This window comes from Gracilinanus agilis, chromosome 3, assembly GCF_016433145.1.
Source record: "Gracilinanus agilis isolate LMUSP501 chromosome 3, AgileGrace, whole genome shotgun sequence".
NCBI lineage: Eukaryota > Metazoa > Chordata > Mammalia > Didelphimorphia > Didelphidae > Gracilinanus > Gracilinanus agilis.
Genome location: NC_058132.1, coordinates 158,260,316 through 158,283,750, shown reverse-complemented (window position 1 = coordinate 158,283,750; position 23,435 = coordinate 158,260,316). Strand labels below are relative to the sequence as shown.

At 35.6% G+C, this 23,435-nt stretch overlaps 1 protein-coding gene across 1 annotated transcript in view; it reads left to right on the top strand.

Moving 5' to 3' along the window:
* BARX2 (BARX homeobox 2) overlaps positions 1–23,435 on the top strand; it is an 89,460-nt gene that overhangs the window by 44,700 nt on the left and 21,325 nt on the right. Inside the window, exon 2 of the mRNA XM_044666169.1 lies at positions 23,078–23,375. Within this exon, the coding sequence (XP_044522104.1) occupies positions 23,078–23,375 (298 nt within the window). The remainder of the gene's footprint in view (positions 1–23,077; positions 23,376–23,435) is intronic.

Here is a 23,435-nt window from a genome sequence, read left to right as displayed (position 1 = left end):
CTTTCCCCAATCTATTCATTTTAGTGCCTTTCTTTTAATTATTTACTATTTATCCTACATATAGTTTGTACATGGTTGTTTGCTTGTTGTCTCCTCCATTAAATTATGAGTTCCTTGGGAATAGGGTCTGTCTTCTGCTTTTTTTTTGTATTCTCAGTCCTTAGCAGAGTGCCTGGCACATAGTAGGTACATAATAAACATGGGTTAACTTGACTAACAAAATTCCTTCAGAATCAAATTCTTTGCCCGAAGATTGTTCAGGAGTTTCATCTCAAGAACCATGGATAATCTGCTGAGATCATTAGTGATAACTTTTATGTGAAATGCATTTTCCTTCCCATCCAACAGCCCTCCCCCCACTCTGAGATGGACCAGATGCTTGCAAACCAGTTCCCCAGTTCCCAGATTAGAGAGCATAGGATCCTATAATCTTTTGGCTCCTTCAGATGGTTAAATTGTATCCAAGGAGTGAACTTATCCTTCATCACGTGGGATATGCTTGGGAAGGACATTTATCAAGACTTAGCTGAAAAAATCCGCCACCCCCTCTTCTTCCTACCCTTCTGTTTAAAAAAGAAAGCCACCCTGCAATTTAAAATAAGTTTGTGAAAGCCAAAGATGTCCCTAGATGTTTCTTAAGTGGGTTGGTGGCTTGGGTCCCAGTAATTTCTCTCCATCTTCCAAATGATGTGGCTCCTTGCAACTCTCTCACATTAGTTTCTGAGGGACTGGCATGGCCTGGGATCGTAGCTCCCCACAGTCTCAGACAGACTTCTCTCTGACCCCCCACAAAGGCTGGCATGGCTTCAGAGAGCTAATTTAAAAAAAATCCTTTTTGATTCTTGACCCTGGCACAAAAGTTTTGGCTAGGTAGGCCACTTAGGATCTGGGCACTTGAAATAGGCAGTTAGTGTGTTTGGTTGGCAAATAGTAAGCTTTCACATTCCCAGAGCCATTTTGGGGATGGCCTGGCACTGGAGTGGCAAAAAGGTATTTGCTCTGTTTAAATCTTCACACTCTGATGGTTTTATGTTCTACAGCTTCAGTTTACAAACTGTTTGGGAACCATGTGCTTGGATTTTATAACATTTTACCAGTCAGCAAGTTGGATAAGGATTAATGGTTATTAATAAAAAAGCATTAGGAAAGGGATTGCAATGGAAAAATATAAGATGGTCATTGGATAAAAAGAAGGCTATTGGACAGGGGATCAAAAAACATGGGCTATAGTCTGAGCTTTTTACCTCTATGGACTCAAGAGGTAAAAAACTCCCCTTTTATATTATAAGCCTCAGTTTCCCCATTTGCATTGCCTATCTCAAAAAGGCATCTTAAGAGTATCACATGAAATCACTTTTATTGCAGCATTTTATAAGCTGAAAATCTCTTATGTAAATTAAAGTATTATTTTTTCTGTCAAGACATGAAAAATAGCAACAGTGGGAGAAATACAATTTGGGTGCAGAGATGTTTGGCAAGTTGGAATACCATCTTATTGAAACTCTCTTAGAAACTTCTCAAGGGAAATAGATAATTGGTGTTAGTTAATTAGTGGACATTTTAAATTATCATTGACTGTAATGCACAGTGGCTTCTGAAGCAGGACAATTAGAATAATAAAGTATTGGCCCATCAACATTTTGGAATTACATGGTAGAAGCCTATTCTTTGCTTCTGAACCCTGACCAGCTACTAGTGTCAAGATGGAGACCACCATTGACTAATGCCCTATTTTACGTATGACCCTACAAAAGTGGCATAACTTACCTTCCTGGCTTCAATGGTGTCTGCTTATGCCATTGATCCTAAAACCACTGACAGCCTCCTTCTACCTCTATGGATATATGATTTCCACAAAGATTTTGGCTTAGTGAAATTTGGATGCTGTCTGGACCATTTTTGGATGCTTTCAAAATGTCCAAGGAAGGATTCCTATTTGGTGTCTTTTATTTTTACTCAAAAAAGACATTATAACACCCTTGACTTCTCCTGAGCTCCCCCGACTTGTGTGCAATACAAAACAAACAAAATAGAAGAAGGGTTATTCTTATTGTTTGGCTTGGTCATTTTCATTTATGCCTGACTTTTTGTGACCCTATTTGGAGTTTTCTTGACAAAGACACTGGAGTAGTTTGCCATTTCCTTCTCCAGCTCATTTTACAGATGAGGAAACTGAAGCAAAGATGGTGAGGTGTCTTGCCCAGGGTCACACAGCCAGTAAGTATCTGAGGCCATATTTGAACTCTGTAAGATAAATCTTCTTGACTCCAAGCCTGGCCCTCTAACCACCATTCTATGGCACTTCTCTGTGCCATTCTTTGCCAACTAGCTACTTATTGAAGAGGGAAATAATACATTATCCAAGCTTGTACCCAAACTGTAATCCCCAGGACAGATGGGAACATTCATGCTGTCTTCTGGGATTGCGTTGACCAAAGAAAGGCAGATAACCAAGTAGGGCTGAACTGCAGGTGCTTCTAAAGCAGGGGTCGGCAACCTTTTTGGCCGTGAGAGCCATAAACACCACATTTTTTAAAATGTAATTTTGTGAGAGCCGTATAGTGCTGACAGTGTGCTCCTGTAACAGCGCCTGGAAAAAAAACTGACTTTATGGCTCCTGCAGAAAGAGCCATATCTGGCCCTCAAAAGAGCCAGATATGGCTTGAGAGCCATATGTTGCCAACCCCTGTTCTAAAGGAATTAGTAGGAGACTAAAATGAAAACCCAAGATCTGGAAAAGACCATCACATGAGATGAGGGACATGAAGGCAGAACAGCACCCAAATGCTTCCTGGTTCTTTGTTTCCTGTTCTCAGGTTCCAGAGAACCGGTTTTGTCAAGGAGCTTCTTCTAAGAGCAGAATCCAAATCAGCACAATTTTTGGTCTCAGAGATAAGTGACTACTGGAGTTGATGGAAAGATGTTCCCAAACTATGAAGGTAGAATGAGCTAGAAATGAATGCTACTTGGGGTGTGAGGCCCTACCTCCTTCCACTAAAAGTAGAAAGGAAACGGTTCAGTCTGAAGCTTTGTCTGTCACATGCACATAAAGTGGCTCACATTGGCCATTACTCTGAAGCCTTTTCATAACATTGACATTTTCCCATCAAGTTGCAGAAATTTTCTTCTAAAATCCATTCATCTTGGGTTTTGAGTTGACCTTTAGGAACACGATTTTTGGAGTTTTTGTTGCCTTTCTTGCTGTCATCTTAGTAAAGATGCAAATTCATTGCAGATCATAATAAGGGGAATATGGGACTAAGTATAGCATGAAAACAATGATATAACCTTTATCAGACTATTTACCACATAGGGTAGGAAGGGAGGAAGAGAATCCAAATTGCAAAATGTCAGAAAACAGTTGTCAAAAAATTGTTTCTACATGTAATTTGAAAAATAAAATTCAAGAAAAAGGAAAAGGTTCACTGGAGTGTGTAACACTTTTTTTTTGGTGGCTGCAGGATTGAGATTTCTATGAGACAGTGGTCCTCTTTTCAAAATTCAGTGTTCTCTCTTTTTCCCTGTCATCCCCTCTTGTACTGATTGGGGAGATAACATTAAGGAGAAAAAATCTAGCCTAGGAAAAACACAGCCTGGAATGGATTCTCTAGGAATGATGGGTGTAAATGTTGCTCATTTCATCTTAATTCTGTTTTAGTCTTCCCAAATTGTATAGGGGGAAACAGCTAACTTGAATCCAAAAAAGGACCTGATACAAGAACATTTGGTTACAGGCTAGAGTTGTTTACTATCGTGGCTTGCCCCAGTCCCTTGGACTTTGTTATGAAGTTTGTATTTCTGTACTAAGGACTATCTAGGTAGAATATATATTCTTGTCACATTAGTTATTTCTCAGCTGTTAAGAAAAATCTATTTGCCCTTTTCTACATGAACTAACAAAGCTCCCCAACGTGATCATTTTGTCTTTTTCTTTTTAACCATGAAATCATAGAACTAGAGCTGGAAGGGACATTAGAGACCATCATCTAGTCCAGTCCCTTCATTTTATAGATGAGGTGAATGAAGCCCAAATGACTTGTCCAAACTCATACAGATATCAAAGGAGGGATCTGAATCAAGAACCTCTAACTTCATTGCCATGTGCTCTTTCCACTAGACCACATGGCCACCCTTGTTAGTTATATTTTGCTGCTTCTGACTTATGGCATTTAAGATGAGAAACTTTTAGTATGTAATGCTAGGAATAACCATGTCTGTGAAATAAAGATGATGTAGAGTTGAAATACTGACCCTTAGAAAAGCTACAACTAAGGCAGGGTAGTTTGTTTTTTTCTGCAGAACACTGAATTTAGAGGGTACTGAAAGCACTTATAACCCTTCAGAAACAGAAACTACAAATATTTGCCCTAGTTATAACACTGGCAAGAATAATCTGTCACAATTGAAGATATCATCATACTTCTTTGTCCTTCCTCCTTCCCAGAGGAACACTTCTCCACTACTTTGTTCTACCCTCCCTTCCTCCTTTCACACTAAATTTATTTTTACATCTGAGGACTAATCCATGCCCTTCCTATAAAAAATTGGTAGTTGCAGCTGTAGCCACTAGTAGAGCATGGATATAATACAAGAAATGGCAAATTTTTGTACAGATTCATAGAGATTCTCTAGAAGACTGAATAATTGGAAAGGTTGGTTCCTGAAAGTGCCTTTCCATGGCCTTGAGATAGTGGGTAGAATTTGCAAGGTTTGGGGATAATTTAGCTCTTATAATTCCTTGACTAATCCTTCTTAAGACTTTGTCCATTAAGTAAGTTAACATTTTGTTAGAAAATAAAACCAGGATCAGATTTGTGGGAAAAATCAGTATTTTAAATGCAGAAACTAGATCTCTCTAATTTGATTTCAACTTATTTTTCCAAACATTTGTTTCTGCACTAATGCGTTCTCCCACCCCACCTTGTGCAAAAACCTCTTGATTGGCTATTACTGAATCAGATGAATAATTATGATAATGATATTAGTAATAGTTAGCACAGAATAGCTATTATTTCCTCCATTTTATAGATGGGGAAATGGAGTCTGAGAAGGTGAAATTACTTACCTGGTGACATACAGCAAAGTAAATGTCTGAGGCTGGATCTGAACTTGTATTCCAACAATCTATCCATTATCTCTAATTATTCTCTAGTTTCCTTCCAAGCAAACAATCCGCAGAAGGAAAATAAGCATTTGAGGACAAATAATACAATGCATTTTGGAACTCTTGCCTAGGGAATTGGTATAATGTAGTGCAAAGAATTACATCTAAAAGTCTGAAATTCAGAAGATCTGGGTTCTAGTCTAGTTTTTCTTGGGCTCTACTTCTAAGTAATTGTGTGCCCTTTGACAAGTCATTGACTCTTTGGTTCTCCATTTCTTCATCTTTGACACATACTAACAGAGCTGAGATTTGAACCTGGGTTCATGTCCCAAGAGACCAATAGTCAAAGGATATGAAAAAAAAAGAGTTTTTAAATGAATTGTAACCTCTTAACTACATGAAAGAATGCTGCAATCATAAACAATATGAGAAGTAAAAATGAAAGCATTCAGAAGATTTCACCTCATGCTTAGCTAATGACAAAAGAGAGGAATAATCAATGTTTAGGGGATTGTGAAAAGGCTAAGCATATTAATGTACTATCGGCAGGGCTGGGATTAGATCCAACCATTTTGGAAAGCAGTGTGGACATTTGTAAATAAAAAGACTAAAATATTTGTACAGTTGATCCAGAGGTTTCACTGTGACCATATACTCTATGGAGTTCATTAACAAAAAGAAAGGCTCCAAATACACCAAAATATTTAGAGTAGCATTTTTTGTTTTAGCAAAAAATTGGAAACAAAGTAAATGCCCATTGATTGGAGAATGGCTAAACAAATTATGGTGTATGAATACATTAGAATATTATTCTGCTATAACAGATAAAGAGTAGGATAAGTATAGAGAAGGATGGAAACATACATGAACTGATAAAATGAAATGAGAAAAGCAAAAAAGCAAAAATAAAAATAAACAACCCCCCCATCCAAACTATAAAATGACACATATTTATTACACAAAATGTAAGGGGAAAGAACAACTACATAAAACAAGCAGAACTGGATATTTTAAATGAAATGAAAATTCAAAGAACAGCCCCCAAGAAAAGACATATGAAGATACTTCATGTAACTCCTTTGCAGAGGTTGGAGTTCATAGAACATTGCTTACAACCATCATTTTTGGGGGGATGTATCATGTTTTCCTGAATTTTATTCCATTCTTCTTTTTAAATTATTATGAGATGGTTCTTTGGGAGTGGGGAGCAGATGTACAGGGCATATGAAACATGAGATATGAAAACAAAAAGATATCAATAAAAATCTTATTTTTCAGAAGAAAAATTTTCCCTTATGAGGAACTCTACTGATTGCTACTTTCTTGAAACACTGTGCTTTCTTTGTTGTACCCTTCTGCTTTTCCTCCTTCCTCTTCAGCCTTTCCCTTAAGTTTCCTTCTCTTATTCTGCTTCTTTCATCTACTCTGCAATCTAATTATACCCTTGCACTTAATCCTTTATTTTTCTTGCTACATTCTCCTTCCCTAGGGGAGCTTATCTATTCTTAGGACTTCAGCTATCACCTCTAAGCCAAAAACTTGCAAATCTTCCTATTGAGACCTGAACTCTTTCTTAAGGCTTAGTCTATTTTCCTAATGGACTACTGGATATCATCATTTGGATGTAGCCTTATCTCCTCAAAGTCTATATATCTGAAGCCAGACTCATAATCTTTCCCTTAGCTTCCCTTCTTTGATCCCGCTATATTTCTAGTTGGTTAGGTTTAAAAGCTTGGAGTCACCTGTGGCTCTTCTCAGACTCTCTCCCTCAGTCTCTCACTGCATCTTAGCTATTGCTCTTTTGAATGATCTCCCATTTGTCCTTGCCCTACGCCCTTTCCCAGTGTATTGCTCTAATGATTAAATCAAAGATCATTGTAATAGTTTTCTACCCCTTTCAATTCATTTTACATACTTTGGTCAGATTAATCTTCTCTACAAATTGTCCCCACAGTCAACAATCTTAAAAGAGTCCCCATTGTGTATAGATGTGAGGTCAGCCCAAGGTAATGAAAAGAAAACTCATAATACCTTGTAAATCACTTCATTTTTCTGGACCTCTGTTTTCTTAACATTAAAATGAAATTGTACAAGAAAACTCTCAAGATCCCTTCCAATCCCATGAAGGTGATTAAAAGTGACTGTTCTTAAACGACATTCAATTTAGTTCCTGCTTATACTTATATTCTCTACTACCACCATGACCACCACTGCTTCCTCCTCCCTATTTTCTTTCTCCTCTTCCTTTTCTCCTCCTCCTCCTCCTCCATTTCCTTCTTACTGTTCCTTCATTTAAGTCTAGAGATTCTTGCCTTTGCAGTTTTACCCTTTTGAGAATCAAGTAGCTACAAAAGTGTGTGTGTGTGTGTGTGTGTGTGTGTGTGTGTGTGTGTGTGTAATGGTCAGTGTCATAGATTTAAAGTTGGAATGGACTTTAGTGGCCATTTTATTCAACTCATTTTTTTGAGTTCTCTTTCTGTATTTTATCTTTACAATTACACATAAAGACAATTTCTAACATTCATTAAACTTTTTTTCAGTTTCAAATTCTCTTTTTCTCCCCCCTGTTTGAGAAGGCAAGCAATTTTATATAGATTATACATTTCCATATTAGCCAGTTGCCAAAACATTTCCATATTAGCCATGTTGCCAGAAAAAAAGAACAAAAAACCCCAACAAAAATAAAATGAAGAAAAATAAAGAAAAAAATTTAAAAATGCTTTAATTTGCATTCAGACTCCATTAATGATTTCTCTGGAGGTAGATAACATTTTTCATTAGAAGACCTTCAAAAGTGTCTTATATTAGTGCTCAGAATAGCTAAGTCATTCACAGTTGATCATTATTACAATATTGTTTCTGTGTATAATGTTCTCCTGGGTGTTTTGTATCACTTCATATAAGTCTTCCCAAGTTTTTCTAATAAAATCATATACCACAACTTGTTTAGCCATTCCCCAATTGATGGACATTCCCTGGATGTCCAATGCTTTGCCCCCACACAAAAAAAGCTGCTATAAATATTTTTGTATGGAAATGTCCTTTTTCTTTTCTTTGATCTTTTTGGGATACATACAGACTTTGTAGTAATATTGACGGACCAAATAATATACATAGTTTTATATTGGGGCACAGTTCCAAATTGCTTTCCAAAATGGTTGGATTAGTTCACAACTCTTCCAAGAGTGCATTAGTGCTCCAATTTTTCCACATCTTGTTATTTTCCTTTTCTATCGTATTACTCAATCTAATAGATGTGGTGGTACTTCAGGGTTGTTTTCATTTGTGTTTCTCTAATCAATAGTGATTTGGAGAATTTTTTCATATATCTGCAGATAGCTTTGATATCTTTCTCTAAAAACTGCCTGTTCACATTCTTTGACCTGTATTGACTAGAAAATGACTAGTATTCTTATAATTTTTACTAAGTCCTCTTTATAATTGAGAAATGAGGTCATTATCAGAGAAATTTACTGTAAAATTCCCCCTACCTCCAGTTTTCTGCTTTCCTTCTGATCATGGCTACATTGGTTTTGTGAAAAAAACTTTTAAATTTAATATAACAAGAATTATGCATTTTTACATTTTATTATGCTCTTTATCTTTTGTTTTGTCATAAATTCTTCCTTTATCCATAGATCTGACAGGCAAAATATTCTAGGTTCTCCTAATTTGCTTATGATATCACTCCTAATGTCTAAATTGCACATCCATTTTGATCTTTTCTTGGTATATGATCTGACATATTGGTCTGTGCCTAGTTTCTGACAAACCACTTTCTAATTTTCCCAACAGTTTTTTTAAATCAAATACTGAGTTCTTGTCTAAAAGCTTGGATCTTTGCATTTATCAAACCAACTCCCTCGTTTTATGGATGAAGAAACTACTGCCCACAGAGTTAAAATAACTTTGCCCAGTGTCCCAAAATAGTAGTTGGAAAAAAGACCTGGAATTCAAATCCTGATTTTCTGATTCTAATTCCAACATTTTTTCCAGTATGCACAAGTTTAGTAAACATTTAGAATGGCTAGTAAAATACCCATCTCCTATCACTAAGGTTCTCCTCCTATTTTTGCTTCATCATAGAATGGAGGTGACCCTGGGTTCTCAAAGGCTATGATAAGCTCTGTCAGATCTGAACAAGCGATAAAGAATTGGAGTATTAGTCAGGGCCTATGTGAGTATGTGAGGAAACTGAGCAATTTTCTTTGTGAGTCCCCAGTATCTATCTCTGTCTCTCTCTGTCTCTTTCTCTGTCTGTCTGTCTGTCTGTCTGTCTGTCTCTGCTCCCCACCTCCACCTTTTCCTCTCTTTTTCTCTCTCTCCCTTTATCTAAATAGTTTATTTTAAATGTATTATAAAATTCAAAAGCCTGTGTGAGGTGTTTTGATTTATCAGTGAAGACTTAGAAACCTTTTCATAAGAAATTTTGTGATTTAAACCATGGATAGTGCAGAGCCAAGATAACTTTCTAAAGCTGAATCTCTATTGTAGTCTCTACAGTCATTCTTGTTATAATTATGTGTAGCATGTCCAACCATTGATGGTTAGAGGATTAAACTTCCCATATATCCTTGTAGCTATTCACAGCACTATCGTTGAGATATTCTGGGAAAATGGTTTACACCATGATGGTGTACCTCACTCCTGCGTTACCTGCATACAAGTACCTTGAACACACCATCGCTTCATTTTCATAAAGTGTTTTCAACCTCATTCGATAGCTGATATCCAGGAGTTAGAATATATTGAACAACCGACTGTCACTCCCCAATAATATGCATTCCAAGAAAAACTGAAAATGTTACTCTTTTTGCAACAGCATGTGCCAGAGAGTAAAATACAGAAAATAGAAACCTATATCTATTTTGGCATGTTTCTAGTGAAAAAAAAAGGCTCTTAGTAGAAGACCCTGATAATGATATTTGTTTTCATGAAATAGATGGTTTTAAGGAAAAATTTCGTTACATCTTAAACTCAAATTGTTATTTTAGAAATACCATTTGTTGCATTGTCAGTACAAATAAACTAGATAAAGGAATGATAATTCTGTCTTTATATTTCATAATGCCCTATTTCTGAAACCTCAGCTATAATAACTGTCTTTCTGCAGTTAAAATAATTACTTTGTATTAAATATGTAAATACACAAAAATTATAATTTAAGAAAGAATGAAACTAAGTAGAACTTAAGTTTCAATTCTTAATATGAATTTATAATAATTTTTCACATTGAAAATTGCACTATATTTTGTTTTTTTCCACTATTATTCACATTTTAAATATACATACAAATACAAAAGTACAAAATTAAAAGATTCCAATCTATCCACAAACTTTGTATCTTCTAATGTAATGTCATATAACAGAAGACACTATATCTTACATAGTGTTTCTATGCAGAAATTCTTTATTGGTATTTCCCAGGAAATATATTTTACCAAATTCTGAGAAAAATCAGTTGAGAAATCAGGGAAAGGCATGATAATTCTCCTTTTGAGAATTAAAGGTTAATAATCGACATAGAGATGTTACTGTTTCAAAGGAACTCATTGATATCAAGTCAAAAACAAGAACAGGAAATGCTGACACACAGAGTCGAAGGTTAAGGTTGACATTTCCAGGAACTGGGACAGGAATATGTATGACAGAAGTGGTCGCAATTTAATCAGTCAGTCTTGCTTGTAACTGTTGCCATGTTTTAAGAGTATGTTCGTGGCCCTGTCTGCCGCTAACACTGAGACATTCTTACAAACATAGTAAATAAATTTATACGCATAGTATACTTTATAGAAATCCTGTGAATGTTGTAATCTAAGAAGGAGCAAATTTTGGAAGCAAAATAATTTCTTAATTTGGCAGATTATGCAGAGCTGTTTAACCTTTCTAGGAGACATGAGTTATGTTGTTCGAGTACTACTGAGTAATGTTTGCTAACATTTGTTAGTGTTTGAATATTTGCTACAGGCTACAATTCTTTATAAATGCAATGAAACAATGTTTTTTACTTATTATACAATTTTATTAGATATCCAAAATAATGAATGTAATATGAAGAATGTTGGGAAGGAATATCATAAGAACAATAAAGGAAATCTGATAGCTTATTGCCAAAAATGTTTTATTGTCATAATTTTGGCACATAAGAAGAATAAACCATGCATTTGTCATTTTTGTTTTTATGGAAAACCTGACAATTTTAGTATAACTCACAGAGAAGTGATTCACTGTTTATTATTATGGTCACTCATTATTTAAAAACATAAATAAATGTTATGAAAAATATGGAACAAATAATTACTCTGGCAATTTTGTGGATTTTGCATTCCCAAAGTCTGAAAATCATCTTGGGAATTTGGAAACACTAGTTCTATAGAATATGATGAGTTAGTGTACTTATGGCAACCATCAATCTTCCCCTTCTTTAGACAGAAGGGTTTAAAAATATAAGTTTATTACAGTGGAAGTCAAAATTAATTATTGTGATATATTTTAAGAACAAATTTTAAAGAAACAGGCTTACTTTTTGAATTATTAAGAATTTTGGCAAATCACTAGTAACTTTTTTTTTTTTTTTTTTTTTTTGGTTTTTAAACCCTTAACTTCTGCTGTGTATTGACTTATAGGTGGAAGATTGGTAAGGGTAGGCAATGGGGGTCAAGTGACTTGCCCAGGGTCACACAGCTGGGAAGTGTCTGAGGCTGGATTTGAACCTAGGACCTCCCGTCTCTAGGCCTGCACTAGTAACTTTTAAGCAGCCAAATGAAGGACATATTAGAAATTATTAAAAGCAAATGAAGGAAATCAAAAGCTGTTAACTAAAATGTTCTACTAATATCAATATTTAAAGTTTAATATCATCAAATTTTAATGTAACATATGCCATCCCATCTCCTTTCTCTTTGTCTTTGCATAAACTCTACCTTGTGCCTGGAATTTCTTTTTCTCTTTATCACTACTTGTTGTAGCAAGCTAGGTAACCCGATGGATAGAACACTGCTTCTGGAGACAGGAAGAGCTGAGTTCAAATCTAGCCCCAGACACTATCTGTGTGACCCTGGACAAGTCACCTAACTTCTGTTTGCCTAGGTTTCCTTAACTATATAAATTGTGGCTGCTTTATAAATGCTCATTCTCTTCTCCCTTTCTCTTTGAACTTTTAGTACCCTTCAGGTTTCATTTTAAGTACCATCTCCTCCAAGAGGACTTCTCTGATTCCCCCAGCAGTTATCCTTACTCCAACTCAAGGAGTATTTACTTTGTGTATAATCTCTGTTTATTCATTTGTGAACACATTGCCTCTTCCTACTAAATTCTAAGCTTTTCGAAGAGAGGAAATACTTCATTTTTGTATTAGTATCTCCAGCACCTGACACATATCAGGCTCTTAATACACGCTTATTGGTTGGGCACAAACACTGCAAAGAGAAAGATGCAATCCCTAGCCTCATGGAGCCTGCCAGTGATGACATACATGTACACAAAGAACTCTAATGCAGGGCAGGCTATGATGAGTGCAAAGACAAGATACAAAGAGCTCAAGAAAAAATTCAGAGGGGAGAGAACTTACCTCTAGGAGAATCTATGGAACAGGACGGCCACGGAGATAGGAAGATAGGAATTTCAAGTCTTGCCTGTGACTCAGATTGTGGGATCCTGGGCAAATTAGACCTTCTTAGTGGTCTTAAGAAACCCCCTGAGTCTATAAATTACAGAGAAAATGGAGGCCTGACGGGGAATTTCCTCACTTGTTAGCTCCCTATATCAATGAACTAAGGAGTTCAGGCCCCATTCTAAAAGTGATTACTCTGATTAATAAAAATTTGGGTGTTTAAATAAAGTAGTTAAAACAATTCACATGCTTGATTATCTTGTAAATCAAACCGAATAACTAATTATTAACTATATTTTTGCCAAGCCATATGCATCATTTAAAAAACAAGCATATTTAATCACTGTTTTCACTAAAAAAATTAATATTTTAGTGAGGGCAAAAAAGGTTTTGTACCATTAATAAAGTATTTAAAGTATATCTATTTCACCCCATTTTTTGATAACTGTTTTTGTGCATGTTTTGTAACATAACATATTAGCATAGAAGAACATATTTATAATTTGTAAATCATTTTTTAAGTTATAACGGTTCACTGTTTTCATGAACCCTTGCTTAGGGTACTGAGAGTTTAAGTGACTTGCTTATGATCACACAATTAGCACATAATGGGGTGGCCTGCTGTAAGCCAAAGTACCTCTGAAAAGCTCCTTTTATTGAGCTAAAATCATATTCCTTGCAGGTTATACCCAATACTTCTGGTTCTGCATGTCCCTCTCCCTAGTAACAGAAAATGAAAAAATCTGCCTCTAAATCCAAATTTACTATTTCTGACAGAGGTTTCAAAGAGAGTGATTGAGATCTAGGTTTGTTTGAGAACTAGTCTAGTACTGGACCTGGAATGAGGGAGACCTAAATTCAAATCCTAACTCAGATCCTTAACTGATTATATGACCCTGGGCAAGTCATTTACCCTTTTCGTCTTTAATTTTCTCATTTGTAAAATGGGGATACTAATAACATCTTCTTCTCTAGGCAAGGATTATTCTCAGGGGTCTAAGTCTGAATCCAAGGGCTCAGAGGTAGTGAGAGGGTCTCTTCTCTCCAAAAAGATCTCTTAATTATTTTGTGCCTTTGATAGAGAAGAGTTCTCCAAAGTGCAGGACTCCCTGAGTCAGAGCCTCACCTATGCCAGTCAGTCTAAGGTAGGATAGACCTAGGGAAAAAGAGTATCTCTATTATCTAAAGATATAATATAATATATTAATTTGACCAACAACCACGACCAGTTAGCAATATAGTATATAAATAATATAAAATATAATAATAAAAATGTAATAATAATCAGATTACTTTAGTGTGGAAAGATTTCATGTAGCTACTAGAGTGGCTGCCCAGTTGGGGTATTTTTTTTGCCTATAGCAATTTGTGATGGTTTGTATTCTACAGCCATGAATATTATATCTGCCCGCCATAGGTTGGTAAAGACTGGTAAAGTCCTCAGATATATTTCTGAAGTTGGCTTAATTAGTCAGGCACTGCATGTATATTGTAGCTTGGCTTGTGGGTGTTTAAATATTTTAATTATTGTGCTGGTTGAATTTGATGGGACAGAGCTTGTCTCTTTGTTTGAATGGGTGTTATGGCATTCCGTATAAGTGATGTAGCCAACTAGGTAGTGCAGTTGACAGAATGCTGGACCTGGAGTCAGGGAGACCTGAATTTGAATCCAGTTTCAGACAATCAATTGATGAACATTTAGTAAGAGCTTACTATGTACCTAGGTACTGTTTGAAGCACTAGGGATATAAAAAGAGGCAAAAGACAACCTTTTGGGTGTGTGTGTGTGTGTGTGTGTGTGTGTGTGTGTGTGTGTGTACACATATAGACATATATAGTTATTTATATATCTATAAAGTTATTTATATAGAGATAATTATATATGAATTTCTTCATATAGAGGATTATTCAATGATTTTATCATTATACTACTAAATTAATTAATATTAAAATATTAGATATTTATTATTATATAAAATATTTTAATTAAAATATTTCTTTTATTAACTATATTATTATTATATTGGTACTACATTTATAGAATTAAATTGGTATTAAATTTAGATTATGTAATATTATCTATAGGATTAACTATTAAATTAAAGATTATTAAGGTAATAAATGATATAATATATTTATTTAAAGTAATAATTATAATAATTATTATATAAATATAATGATATAAATAATACATATATATTAGCAGTGTGATCCTGGGCAAGTTATTTAACCGGTCTCAGCCTCAGTTTCCCCATCTATAAAATGGGAACAATAATGGAACTTACTTTAGAATTATTGTCACGATCAAATGAGATAATATTTGTAAAAGTGCTTCGCAAACCTTAAAGCAGTCTATAAATGCTAGCTACTATTATTGTGTGAGAGGATAGCATTATGCTATCTTCTCTGCTTTCTTTGGGCTGCCTGAGCTCCTTTTTCAGACTTTTTGGATTTATCTAAACCCTAAAGAGCTGCTTTGCCACACCTATTTGCCCTTCATATGTAAAGCCTGCATGTACAGTTAAACATTTTTATTTGATGGGATAGCTATTCCATCGTGGCAATTTCAGGATTTCAGTTTCCATGTGGATACTGGGGGAAATTCGTTCCGTATGTTTCTGATTCATTTACACTTAACTCATCAAAATGTTCTCCTCACTTTATGAGCCAGTCTATAGCCAAGACATCTTGTCGGCCTTTGAGTTGGCCTCTTAAAACATTTTCTATTTTACTTAGACGTACAAAGCCAAAGTTCGTAAAGATTGAGTTTACTCCAACCACTGGTTACAATGAGGTTAAGTGGCCAAGTATGAGCTGTTCGCCCCTCTCTCCTTTTTCACTCCCCCTCACTCCTTTCTCTTTCTCACACAATTACTTGAACCTCCATGAGAAACCTCGTCTATCTTCTTCCCTATTTCTGGAGTTAACTTCTAGTGTAAAATGGCCACTTTTAACTATCTTATGTTCATTTTTTCCATTTTTCATTTTATGGGTGTAGGCTTTGACTCTGGATCATGTTCAGCCAATGCTCCTTTATCCCCACCACCACTGCTCTAGACTAATGTTACTCACAGACCTGATCAGGGATCTTCAAGTTGTGGCTTTGGATTTTTTTTTTTAAATGATGGTTTGCAAAGATCAAATGACTATTTGTAGAATCATGACCATCCTTCGTAAAAGGGGGAAGGGGAAAGTAATCTTGCTGTGGATAACCACCAGCTTTTTCAGCTTTGGAGAAGAAGTTATGATTTGACAAGGAAACCGACAGACCCTGGGGCTGTTGAAATTTTGCTTCACGTGAGAAAGTGGAGGTGATTCAGAGAGAGAGACACACAGGGTTCACTGGTCGATGGGCCTCTCTGTGGGAAAATGCTCCCAATTAGTTTTTTTCTATGCCTCCAGCACCAGGCAACCAAACTGGAGTTGTGATTTGTAAACTTGTGAGCCTGTATCTATAGGAACAGTTGTGTGTGTGAATGCGCTTGCTCATTTGCACACATGAGTGGATCAGCAGAACTGTTTCTATTTATCTTTTCCTCCCAGTGCATTTGCTGCATATTTTCCCCCCCCCCCGTGTATCTCTTTATCTGTCTGCACCTGTGTCTTTGTGTGTGTTTGTGTCTTACATGTGTTGTTTGGAAGCTTTTTGTAAGATATATAAGACAGGAATTCTTAGCATATAAATCCATCAAGCTAGAAATCTAGAGATACTTATCCATTCAAACCTTTGGCACTTGTCTATCTCTACCGGAAATGGGAGTATGTTTTTAGGGATTGGTTTGTTGGAGGAGGGGTGGGAGACGGGCTCCCAGGTACTTGTCAGAGCACATCTACCCTTTGGGAGCCCTGTTCCTCTGTATAGTGTGTTGGGACAGTCGCTGCTGGAGGGAAAAGGCCTTGTGCCTTTCCCTGTTAGGAAGGAAGGACGTGCTATATTGCTGAGCAGATGACTAAAAAGTTCAGTCTCTGACCTTGATGTGTGTGTGCCCACACTCTTGTTCAGACAAATAAGCTTTATGTATAGTTTCAAAAAAAAAAAAAAAGAGAGCCTGAAAATATTCTGTTTGGTCTGTGAAGTGTATATTTGATATCTTGGTAAGATGGAAAGAACAATTCAACCTAATCCACCAAGCATTTATTAAAATTCTCTTTTGTAAGAGGCACTATGTTAGGTTCTGGACTCAGAAAGAACGAATGGAAAATAGCCCTTGTCCTCAAGAAGCTTACATTCGCTTGTGATTAAGAGTTTTGCTTATGCAAGTGCTCTAATATACTCACTAAAATGGGGGCAAGTCATATAATGTCTCAGAGGCAGAGACTTCCTATCTCTAAAATGGGAATGATAACACCCAGTGAAATGGCCATTCTATCTTAGAATTTGAGGTAGAGAAGAGGAAAGCTAGCTATAATCTGACACGTACCCTAGATTTTGGGAGATTGGATTTCAATGATTTAGTGAAAGACTAGGTAGCATCTTATGAAATAAAATGCTACAGGGCTAACATAGTATAGGAAGACAGAGAAGCTCTCAAGAATGAAATTCTGAAGATATAAAAAATAATCATATAAATCATATATGTGGAAAATCCTAGAAACTCAACCAAAAAAGTTAGTCAAAACTATCAATATTTTTAGGAAAGTAGCAGGATGTAAAAATATCCGCATGAGTCATCATTTTTATATATCACCATTTTATATATTATTGATAAAATCCTGCAAGAAGAACAAGAAAGAGATCCTCTACTTAAAATGATCACAGATAAAATGAATACCTTAGAGCAGTGATGGGCAAACTATGGCCCGAGGGCCAGATGCAGCCCCCTGAAATGTTCTATCTGGCTGCACGACATTATTCCTAATCTGACAAATACAATGAGTAGGATACAATACTATGAAACTTCTAAAGAGTTGCCTTAGAAACAGACTAACAGATGAGCATTTTCTTTCTTTTGGCCCCCTCTTTAAAAAATTGCCCATCACTGCCTTAAAGCATACCTGCCAAAACAAACCCAGGAACTACATTAATTAAAAAGCACTTTTTATATAAAAAGTCATATCTAAATATTTGGAGAAATATTAATTGTCCATGGATGAACAGAACCAATATAATTAAAACGAGTTAGAAAAAATAACAACAAATTTCATTTAGAAGAATAAAAGACCAAGAATATCAAAGGAATTAATTTAAAAAAAAAAATAAAAGAAGGCTATCTAGCAATATGAGGTTTAAAACTATATTATAAGTCAGTAATTATCAAAACTATTTGGTACTGGATAAGAAGTAGAAAGGTAGATCAGTGAAACAGAATACAACAAACAGCAATAAAAGATTATAATAATCTTGTATTTGACAAAATCATAGATCCAGGTTTTGGGGATAAGAAATCAATATTTGGTAAAAAATAGCTGGAATAACTGGAAACTAGTTTGGCAGAAACTAGATTTAGGCCATTATCTTACACCATTCACTAAAATAAGATCAAAATGGTTTTATAATCTAGACATAAAAGGGGGATACCATAAGTAAATTAGAAGGACAGGAATGAACCTATCAGATTTATGGATAGGAGAGGAATTTATGAGTCAACAATAAATGGAGCATTTTGTGAAATGTAAAATGGATAAATAAATTATCCATTAAATTGAAAAGTTTGGTACAAATAAAATAAATGCTGCCAAGATTAGGAGGAAAGGAGAGAATTGGAAGGGGTGGGGAGAATTTTACAGGCAGCCTTTCAGGGTTTTCATATATTTCATAAATATATAGAGGGCTTTGTCAAATTTATAAGAAGATGAGCCATATACCAGCTGATAAGTGGGCAAAAGATATGAACTGATAATTTTTGTATGAAGAAATGAAAGCCATATATAGCATATGAAAAAGTACTCGAAATCACTACTGATTAGAGAAATGCAAACCAAAACCACTTTGAGATATCACATCATGTCCACCACACTGGCTAAAATGACAAAAGGGCAAAGTGACAAATGTTGAAGGGGATATGAAAAAATGGGGACATTTAATGTATTGTTGGTGGATCTGCGAATTGATCCAACCATTTTGGAGAACAATTTGGAATTACTCTCAGAGAGTTATAAAACTGTGTATTCCTTGGTCTGTTTCCCAAGGAGATCAGGAAAAGAGGAAAAGAACCCATATGTTCCAAAATATTTATAGCAACTCTCTGTGGTGGCAAAGAATTGGAAACTGAAGGGATGGATGCCCATCAACTGGGGAATGACTGAACAAATTGTGGTATACAGTTGTGGTGGAATACTACTGCATCATAAGAAACAATAAACAGACTGATTTTTTTTTAAATTGAAAAAATCTACAAGAGATAATGAACAGTGAAATGAGTAGAACCAGGAGAACATTATACACAGCCACAGAATTAATGCTGGAAAAATAAATTGTGATGTTACCTCCAGAAAGCGAACAGAAAGACAATTTATATGTACATGTTGGCCACCTTGACAACATCTTTTGTAATGCAAGGAGGGTAAGGAGAGGCTAGGACATTTGTGTTTTGAAGAAAAATAAGCTAAATGTATAAGAGATTTGCGATTTCTTTTGTATATTATTTTCTTTATCTTTGTATATGAAAATATACATTTTCATATACAAATTATTTCATTTGGCTTTGTATTTGGAATAAAAAATAAAAAAAACCAGGTCATGTCAGACTAGTCTCATTTCCTTTTTTGGATAAAGTTACTAGAAGATAATCTAGGAGAATGCTGTAATTATAATTTACTTCAATTTTAACAAAGCCTTTGAAAGTTTTTCATGCTATTCTAGTAGATAAGGTGATGAGATGTGATGATAATGCAACTAGGTGTATTGGTTGAATGAACAGACTCAGAGAGTAGTCATTCATGGCTCAATCCTGATTTGGAAATAGGTCTTCAGTGGAGCCAACCCAGGGATAAGCACTTGCTGCTCTGATTTTTTTTTTTAAAAACCTGTTTTCTTGCCTTAATGTCAATTCTGTGACAAAGTAGTGGCAAGAGCTAGGCAGTCAGGGTCATGCATCTAGGAGAAGTCTGAGCTCATATTTTAACCCAGGTCCTCTGGACTCCAAGGCTTGGTGCTCTATCCACTATGCTACTTACCTGCAGTGACCTTTTAATTTTTAACATTTTTTCCAGTGACTTAAAGATTTGTGTAACATTTTTATTTAATTTGCAGATAGCACAGAGATAGGAGAAGTAATTAAAATGTTGAATAACAGAATCAGGATCTAAAAAGATCTCAAAAGGGTAGAATGTTTGAACAAATATAATAATAATATGAAATGGGATAGGATAAATTTAAAATCAGGAGTGTAAAGATACACTTCTTAACAATTAAAAGGTTCTCTAATGGGACAATCAGGTCAAATCTGGCCTTAGACTAGTTACTAACTAGTGTGAGCCTGGGCAATTCACTTATTTATTTATTTGTTTGTTTATTCATTCATTTATTTATTTACTTATGCATCTGTTTATTTATTCATTCATTAATTTGTTTATTTGTTTATTTATTTATTTGCTTCAGGTTCCTTAAATGTAAAATGAGCTGGAGAAGGGCAAACCACTCCAATATCTTTGCCAAGAAAACTCCATAAAGGGGGTCATAAAGAATTGGACATGACTGAAATGACTGAGCAACTAAAGACTGGAATGGCTTACCTTGGGAAATAGTAGATTTTCTTGATGTGGAATAAAAGGCTGAATAACCACTTGCTGGGTAGATTATATGGAAAGTTTTTATTTAGGTAGGAACCAGATTAGAATGATTGCTGAGATCCCTTCTGATTCTGAGGTTCAGTGATTCTGTGAAAACAATGATTAGAAAATCCATTCATTCTAGTTCATTTCTATATTTATTCTTTTGGCAACTAAAAACATGTGTTCATTTTAAAGTGAGGTACCCAAAGTTTATTGTAACGATTACTATTTTTCAGGAAGAGATGGAGTATTAAAATTTCACAAGTATGTGAGAATGATACAAGGTCACAGGGTCCAAATCAGCATTTTCACAGCGACAGTCTTTGGGTACAGAGTCTTTGTTTTTCAGTTCTTTCAGTTGTGTCTGACTCTTCATGATCCCACAGACCATAGCATTCCAGACCCTTCTGACCCAAAGGGCTCATCCTCCTTCCAATGTGCTACCTTCTGGAGTGGTTTGCCATTCCCTTCTCTAGTGGATCACATTTTGTCAGAACTCTCCACTATGATTTGTCTAGCTTGGGTAACCTTGCATGGCATAGCTCATAGTTTCATTGATTCCGCCATGATGAGGCCGTGATTCAGGAGGGGTTTTATTTGAGCTAACTAATCAGTATCCTTCATAATATAAGCAGAACCCTAATGAAGATCCTTGCCAATAGTTGTTTAATGTTCATGGGCCTCAGACCACATTTGGACATTGACCTCAGAATGTATATTTCTGAATAGTTCTAACTCAAGGTCTATGAGAAATCTAATCATATAGGGGGGAAAATAAAATTAGAAAAGAAACTACAGAGCCCAAAGAACATCTTTCTCCTTCCTGTTCCCAACTGTCAAACTAGAGAATAGTTTATCCATTTTCTTTTTTTCCTTCTTTTTAAAAAACCCTTACCTTCCCCTAAACACCAAGTACCATTTCTAAGACAGAAGAGTGGTAGGACAGGCAGTTGGGGTTAAGTGACTTGCTTAGGGTAACATAGATAGGACTCTTTTTCATTATTTCCAAAATTCATGGATTTTTATTCTTCTAGACAGATTTTTGTCTTATTTATTTATTTTATTAAAAATATTTTCCCACTATGCCCAAAGGGCTTTAAAAGACTCTTTGCCTTTTGATCCAGCCATACCACTGCTGGGTTTGTACCCCAAAGAGATAATAGGGAAAAAGACTTGTACAAAAATATTTATAGACATGCTCTTCGTGGTGGCAAAAAAATTGGAAAATGAGGGTATGCCCTTCAGTTGGGGAATTACTGAACAAATTGTGATATCTGTTGGTGATGGAATACTATTGTGCTCAAAGGAATAATGAACTGGAGGAATTCCATGTGAACTGGAATGACCTCCAGGAACTGATGCAGAGTGAAAGGAGAAGAGCCAGGAGAACATTATACACAGAGATTGATACACTGTGGTACAACCCAATGTAATGGACTTCTCTACTAGCAGCAATGCAATGATCCAGGACAACCTTGAGGGATTTATGAGAAAGAATGCTATCCACATTCAGATGAAGAACTCTGGGAGTAGAAAAGCAGAAGAAAAACAACTGCTTGATCACATAGGTTGATGGGGATATGACTGGGGATATTGACTCTAAACAATGACCCTAGTCAAATATCAATAATATGTAAATAGGTCTTGATCAATGATACATGTAAAACCCAGTGGGATTGTGTGTCGGCAATGGGAGGGGCTTGGGAGGAGGGGAGGGAAAGAACATGAATCTTATAACCATGGAAAAATATTCTAAATTAATCAATTAAATAAATTTTCCAATAAGTGAAAAAAAAACATTTTTCCATCTTTACATGATTCATTTTCTTTTCCCTCTTCCATCCCTCACTCCTGGGAGCTGACAAGCAATTCCACTGGGTTATACAAATGTTATAATATCTATTTCCATATTATTCATTTTTGCAATAGAGCAATATTGTCTTTTAAAAAAATGCTTTGGTATGCACTAATCAGCTGAAACTTTTATCTGTCTTTATTTAAAGTGTTTTGTAGCTATGTTTATATAATTCCTGTATAGGTGAACCACCAAGATTTTATACATGGTTATTTTGAATGGCATTTATATTTAGGTATATTTCCAGTAAAACCCAGCAGAAAAATAGAGATACATTATTTTTGTAGATTTATTTTACATTCTGCTACATTACTGAAATTATTGTTTCAATTAATTTTCTTTTACTTGAATCTTCAGAGTTCTCTTAACTAAGCATCATGGTATCTGTGGAGAACTATTTTCTTTCTTCTTTGCTTATACTTACTCTTTCAGTTTCTTAATCTTATCTTACTGAGGATTTCTAGGACTACATCAAATGATAGGGAAAATGGATATCCTTTTGGGTTTCTCCACTGAAGATAAAAGGAAAAATCATTATTATGTCTAATATTTTTTATATATTTGTTGTACTCATTAAAATCTTTTCTGTATCTAATTATGTTCTTTTTATACTTTTCATTATTAATCTGATCCTTGTGTATAGTTTTAAAATTTTTGAACCAACCTTGTTTTCCTGATATAAATCCAACCTATTCATAGTCTACCCAGTTTTTAGTTATAGGGAGAAGAGTCTCTTTCCATCCTTATGATCCTCTTGGTGACCTTCCCCCTGCTTTTCCATTTTGTCTCTTAGGCTCCCCTTCTCTTCGGGCATACCCCCTTCTTTCTGTGATCACTCGACAGCCTCCTGTTATCTCCCACCTGGTCCCTGCCACCTCTCGAATTGCCCAGGCATTATCATGTCGCCCAGTTACAGAGGCTACCTCTGATGCCCCAGCCAGTGAGGCCCCAGCCAGCAGTGAATCTGAGACCGAACAGCCAACTCCCAGGTTGAAAAAGCCCCGTCGGAGCCGAACCATCTTCACAGAGCTGCAGCTCATGGGATTGGAGAAAAAATTTCAGAAGCAGAAATACCTATCCACACCAGACAGGTAAGCTCATGGAGAGGAAGAGGGCAGTTCTACAGATTTGAGGCGGGAGGAATGAAGGGA